The sequence below is a fragment of the Limulus polyphemus genome, unplaced genomic scaffold, assembly GCF_000517525.1.
Source record: "Limulus polyphemus unplaced genomic scaffold, Limulus_polyphemus-2.1.2 Scaffold4522, whole genome shotgun sequence".
NCBI classification, from domain to species: Eukaryota; Metazoa; Arthropoda; class Merostomata; order Xiphosura; family Limulidae; genus Limulus; species Limulus polyphemus.
Window position 1 is genome coordinate 1,992 of NW_013670132.1, and position 6,005 is coordinate 7,996.

The following is a 6,005-nucleotide window of genomic DNA, read 5'->3' on the forward strand; positions in this document are numbered from 1 at the left end:
TCCAGCATTGAGCTCTCTTTTGCCCAGGTTTGTTACAGTAAAGTCCGGCAGCAAAGTCCCTCAAACTTCTCTGAAAGCTGACTTTTTCTGGCCTTGAATCCAGATGACTGTACAAAACTCGGTACCTCTGTGCTGGACCTAACGTAGGATTCAAATTCGAGAGCTCTGGCCATTGCATCCTGCATGGTAGAGGGGTGTGCTTGCTTCACTTGTATCTTAAGTTGTGTACTGTCCAAGGCATCTACGAACTGATCCCTCAGCAACAACTTGAGGAGATCGGGTGGTGCAGTTGGGTAGGCCTTGTGTGCCATGCTTTCCAAGTCCTGTGCCAGCTCTTGCAGGCTCTCCCCTTTATCACGGACTCTCGTCCTGAACCTAGCCCTGTAGACTTCTGACTGATTTTGGGTTTCGTACCTGAGTTCTAGAGCCGACACCAGTGCTCTATAGTTGTGTCTGTCGTCTGCTGACAACTGTCTAAGTATTTCCAGTGGCTGTCCCTTCAAGCTCGTTGCCAGATATACTGCTTTCTGCTCCTCTGTCCATCCGTTCATCTCTGCCAGTAGCTCAAATTGTGCTCTATATGCTTCCCACAGTGCCTTCCCATCGAATTCCTGTGGCTTCCTTCGTACTGGATCACTCCTAGTACTGACATTCATATCTGGGATGTGACTTCTAACAGGGCTGAATATGTCTGCATTAGGGTTTAGCTGCAGGATCTGGAAGGGGCTTGTCATTGTCTGGGGCTGGTTAAGTCGATGGTTAATGTATCCTCCTTGTGTAAAAGACAATAAGTCGTCCTTTAACGTATCTAATTCGCTTTTAAATTTACTAATGTTTTCCATTTGTACTTCTTGCCTCTATTGTTGACTTTCCTGTAGTTGCTGCTGACTTTCCTGCAACTGTTGGATACTTTCTTCCTGTTTATTTTCTCGTTCTTCTTGTTTATTTTCTTTTTCCTCCAACAACTGCTGTAATCTCTCTTCTTGTTTATTTTCTCGTTCTTCTTGTTTCTTTTCTTTTTCCTCCAACCACTGCTGTAATTTATCTTCTCGTTCTTCTTGTTTCTTTTGCTGCTATTGTATTGGTGCCATCAAGTCTGCTAAGCTGTAGTTTGATTTGCCGCTTCTCGTTTCCATTTTTTTTATTCCACTTCTGACACCAATTTATTACGCTTCCAGTCGTTAGTTAATTTTCTGTACATTCGTTCCGACAAAACTTTAGCGACACAAGTCCTTTCTTAAATACAACTGGTTTATTCTTTCCGAATACAACTTTACGATACACTTAATTTCAATAGTCGCTCTATAACAAACGCTATAACTCACGTCTCACGTGGCCAACAATACCCCCGGCCGCGTACATTCAATTACTCATTACCTCCCCGTCGCTTCGTGGCCGGTCTTATATATACAAGACTACACTATATCTAGAAGGATCACGAGATTTAAGGAAAGGACGTGAATGTTCGAGAACGACGTGGCGTGATACTAGTCACGTCACCTCGATGTCGTAACAATATATTAGAACACAAGGTTCAACAGATATCGCGAAGCACATAGCCCTATGAATAGGCTAGGCGATTAAATATTATTCTTCCCATTGAAATCACACCTCGTTCACAAAATAAAACATCCTTCCAGGGTTTAATCAAAGTTAAAACTAAATCAAACAAGCGACACCAATAAAAAGAGTATCATTCACAAACGTGGGGGTTGTGATGTAAAATAATACTGTCACTAAGTTCATGAATAATTACCTGAGGTGTACACAAACTGAAGAAAGACTGAGTGCTCTAACTTTAATACATAATCATTATGACACTGCTATTAACAATGAAACTGTATATAAGTAATTTATGGAAAAGCACCACAGAAGAATGATGCATGCTAATATGTTAGTTCAGTAGTGCATACATATACGTATATGACTGCCAATGATTGAAATAGCTAATATACTATTGTTGTACAGAATTGTTTAAATTAGTAATATAATTTAATAATTAATAACTGCTCTGCATGTAGATAGTAGAGTACTAAACTTACTGTTACAAAACATATGTATTTATGGTAATTTAAGTCTTGCTTCCCATGCAGTGTTGCAACAGAATGATGATTTGTTGATTTTTTATTAGGGGTTTGTGGATTTTATGGGAATAGTCATGCAGTTGTTTAAGCTCTGTTTCATTCAAAGTTGCTTCCAGATGTAATCTCATAACAGATGTTTTTTTTTAATTTTTTGGGGCCATATGCCCCCAAACCCCCGGATCATTACTATGCTTCGCAATACTTATAATGACAGGCCAGTATACAGAATATTTGACGGGGGGGATTCTAATTAGTGAATCAAAAGCCAACACATATTGTGTGAAGTACGATCAGCAGGTAGTACTTAATATTAGAAATCATGATGAAACAAAATGGTGGCCATAAAAATCTCTCATTTAAAACGACTTTTAAAATGTCTGAATATTAACAATATCTACTTCACAGTACTGGCTGAGCAAAACTAAAGCTTATTGTACTTATAAAGCCGCCTAAATCGCTACATATGTGTTTATGGAATCAATCGAAATTTGACTATTTCAACGAATTTTCATCTTAGTAAGTTAGTGACTTTACCAGACAAGTGTACACAGAAAATATGACGAGGTATGTAGCTCTAAGTCTTTTACATAAATTTCCCGTCTTGGTTCACAATGATTCATTTCTTGTACCGAAAAGGATACTAGTATATATATATATGCGCTATTTTGGGCATATAATTAGATTTGAGGGTAGTTTTGTAGAGATCCTGATGAGTAATGAAATCGAATCGGGTATACGTGCTCCACACACTTAATATTGCTGGCGTGCGTAAATATAGCTACTAAAAATCAACAATTTTAAAATTTTATAAAGACAAGTAGGGGTCAACATAGTTAGCTATAGTAATGTAGAAAGTTTGAATGCTACAAAAAGTATTGAAACAAGAAAGGCAAAAGTACAAAACAGAGTTACTTAAAATTAAAAAACAAATCCCTACTTTGGCTTAGACTAAAGTAATTACAGTAATTTGCCAAAGTAGGGATATTTTTATTTTAAGTAACTTTGTTTCTGTAATTTGGCTTTCTTGTGTTTTGTTTGTAGCACTAAAACTTTCTATATTGCTATAGTCTTTTGCTAGCTAGGTTACGTATATATCGAATCCTATTGTTTTTTTATAATTTTTTTATTATTATTTGTAGTTAAGCACATAACTACACAATGGGTTATCTGTACTCTGCCCACCACGGGTATCAAAACCCAGTTTTTAGCGTTTGAAGACCGTAGACATGCCGCTGTGCCACTGGGGGCATCCTGTTATTATACTTGTATTTGTAGTACTCATTTTTATTAAATCCAGACCTGTTTATGCATTCAGTGAATTTCATTATTGGATTGTTCAAATTCTGTGGAATAATTCTTAGAGGGCGCACATAAAGAAATGTGTGAGACTGTGATCAGCAGTAATAATATAGTGTATGGTACTTAAAAATGATCAAGGCATATTTAATATGGTAATTTTTGGAAAAAAATAACAACAAAGTATTTATATGTGTATTGAATGACTGATAAAATACTGTATAGAAGCGTTCTATTCTTAAAGTTCAGCGCTGTTACTATTATTAATAGTAATACTACGTAATATTAAATACAACTATAAATTGAAATGCTCGCTGAGGAAGAAAAACCAAAACAACCACATGTGTCATCGTCAAATACAAACAGACTTACAACAGATGTATCCACCGTACGGAAAAGTATAAGCCTGAAATGTGTTTTTTGTATGAACGATTTAATTCTTGGGGAAGTTAATGTACCAAAAATGCTTCCTTGTCTGCATAGTGCATGTCGAACTTGTGTCCTCAAAATAGGAATCAATGACGTAGTAACGCAAACAGGTGAATTGATTATTGCGATTCTTCATTACTGTTAAAATCATTTTATAATTATAACGTCATATGTAATGTAGAGATAGAATAGTAATTAGCGGGATGTTTGTGGTGTGGTACACAGTGACAGTAATCCTTGATGTTTTTAAGTACATTTTGATATATTTATAGCATGGTTAATTAATCATTTTTGAGAAAAAATGATGAATGATGAAATTTTCTAATTAAACAGTCATTAACTAATTAAAAATTATGTACTTACATAGGTAAGAAAGAGTTTTATTGTTTCTGTTGCATGAGATAAGACTGAAGAAAACATACCTTGTTAATATTGTCATTATTCACAGATGTGCTCAATTTTTGAACAAGGAGCCCAACTACACTGAAACTTCTCTTTGTTTCTACAGAAGTTGGAAATGTATTTATCAGAGCATTGAATATGTTCTCCAATGAATTTTGACATTCGTTGGTGCATTCCAGAATGGTCATTTCTCATTTTTAAACATTTCAAGATTTCTTGGGGTGAAGAATCTGGGCCTAGTGCTTTTACTTTTCCTCCTTTCTTCTTTTCTGATATCAAAACATCCAGGTTTTTTGGTTTGCTAAAGTTTTTGGTGGTTTTGTTTCATCGACATTTTGATTCTCACTGTCTTCCTTGACCTCATTCTCATTACCATGATTTTGGAAGAAGTGAATGTAAATGTCTTTGGCTATCTTGGCAATTTCATTCCTAGAAAGTTGTGGAAACAGAGAATCACCTTGAAGAGCTAGCTGTATGTACTTCGGTCCTGTGCTAAATAGAATTTGAATATAGAACGGTCCTGGACTCTTGGAAGTCTGGAACTATTTTCATGTTCTTTGAGTCCTAAATTGAACTTTGTTTATAGGATTTTAATGGCAGATGCATTTCATCTTTTTTAAGGAATGAAGCACTGCGGTTTCACAATATGTTAATATTTTCATACTGTTTTGTTTTTCTTTTTCCTCTCAATTAAACCAATTAGTACGTGTGTTTAGACTCAGATGGGACCAAAGGCAGTTAGTTCAGGCAATACAATCAAGTGGTTGTTAGCATGCACTCATTGCCGTGAAAGTAAATAACTATACATAGCCCTCATTTCCTGGAACAAACAATAGTGAAATTAGGTTAGACACATCTGGCCTTTTAGTTTTTGGGCTGGCTCATAGATCTGAAAATATTTGTTGAGGCCTGTCCTAGCAGAAGTCAAACAGACAGATGAATTTTTATTCTGCTTAAGCATACTAGGAGCTTTGATAAGTTAAATTGTCATATTTTCTTAATTGTTTTCTCTCTTCATTGTACATTTTAGAGAAGTTAAAATCAAACCTGGAGCTGGTTCATTATTGTAGTCATACTTATTTTCCATATTTTTTATGCATTACTTAAAGTGAATATGTACACCTGTCTTCAGGTTATTTGTATCATATTGCTATCTTTGCAGTAAAAAGGTTATAGCAATTACCTGTACTTTGGAAGAGCAAGTAGAAGACTCAGTCAATTGTTTTACAGCAGGAAGATGTTGTCTATTTAGGCTTGACTACTACAAAAGCTTTAATGGGGCAAAGTTGCACAAACCTGTTCTCTCTACTTACCTGTTTTTTTCTTCAGCTATTACTCAGTTGACTTTCTTTGATTTTGGAATTTGCTTTATTGAGGTACCTTGTTTTATGAGAGCTATACTCCCTCTGTTTATCTCAGAGAATTCCATTTGACACCCTTCCTTTATGCAGACCTTTTGGAGGGATCCTTGCCCTCGGGCTCCTTCCCGGTGTTCCTGCGTAAGGAGACTAGCCATCTTGGGAATCTGTGATCAATTATTTCTGGAACCACCCTTCAGCTTTGGTCCTGTAGGAGATTGGCTTTTACATTTTGTTCTCCCGTGAATTCACTTTGCAAGGAGACCTTTGGGTCCCAGAGGGGTTTTCTTAGTAGCCTTTATCATACAGGGCTCACATTTGTCTGTTTTCTGTTAAGTGCATTCACCCTGATACTGCATTTCTCCAACAATCTTGGCATTTGGCAACTTCTAGTTCTGTTCTTGGAGGCATTATCTGCTATGACATTCCTTCTCCT

The 6,005-nt window shown here is 36.3% G+C and overlaps 1 protein-coding gene across 3 annotated transcripts in view; it reads left to right on the forward strand.

Annotated features, from left to right (window-relative positions):
- The first annotated feature begins 3,480 nt into the window (after positions 1 to 3,480).
- LOC106471295 (transcription intermediary factor 1-alpha-like) overlaps positions 3,481 to 6,005 on the forward strand; it is a 60,035-nt gene continuing 57,510 nt past the window's right edge. For all 3 annotated transcript variants that reach the window (XM_022399905.1, XM_022399906.1, XM_022399907.1), the window contains exon 1: positions 3,481 to 3,919. In XM_022399905.1, coding sequence (XP_022255613.1) covers positions 3,688 to 3,919 — 232 coding nt within the window. In that variant the 5' untranslated portion in view covers positions 3,481 to 3,687. The remainder of the gene's footprint in view (positions 3,920 to 6,005) is intronic.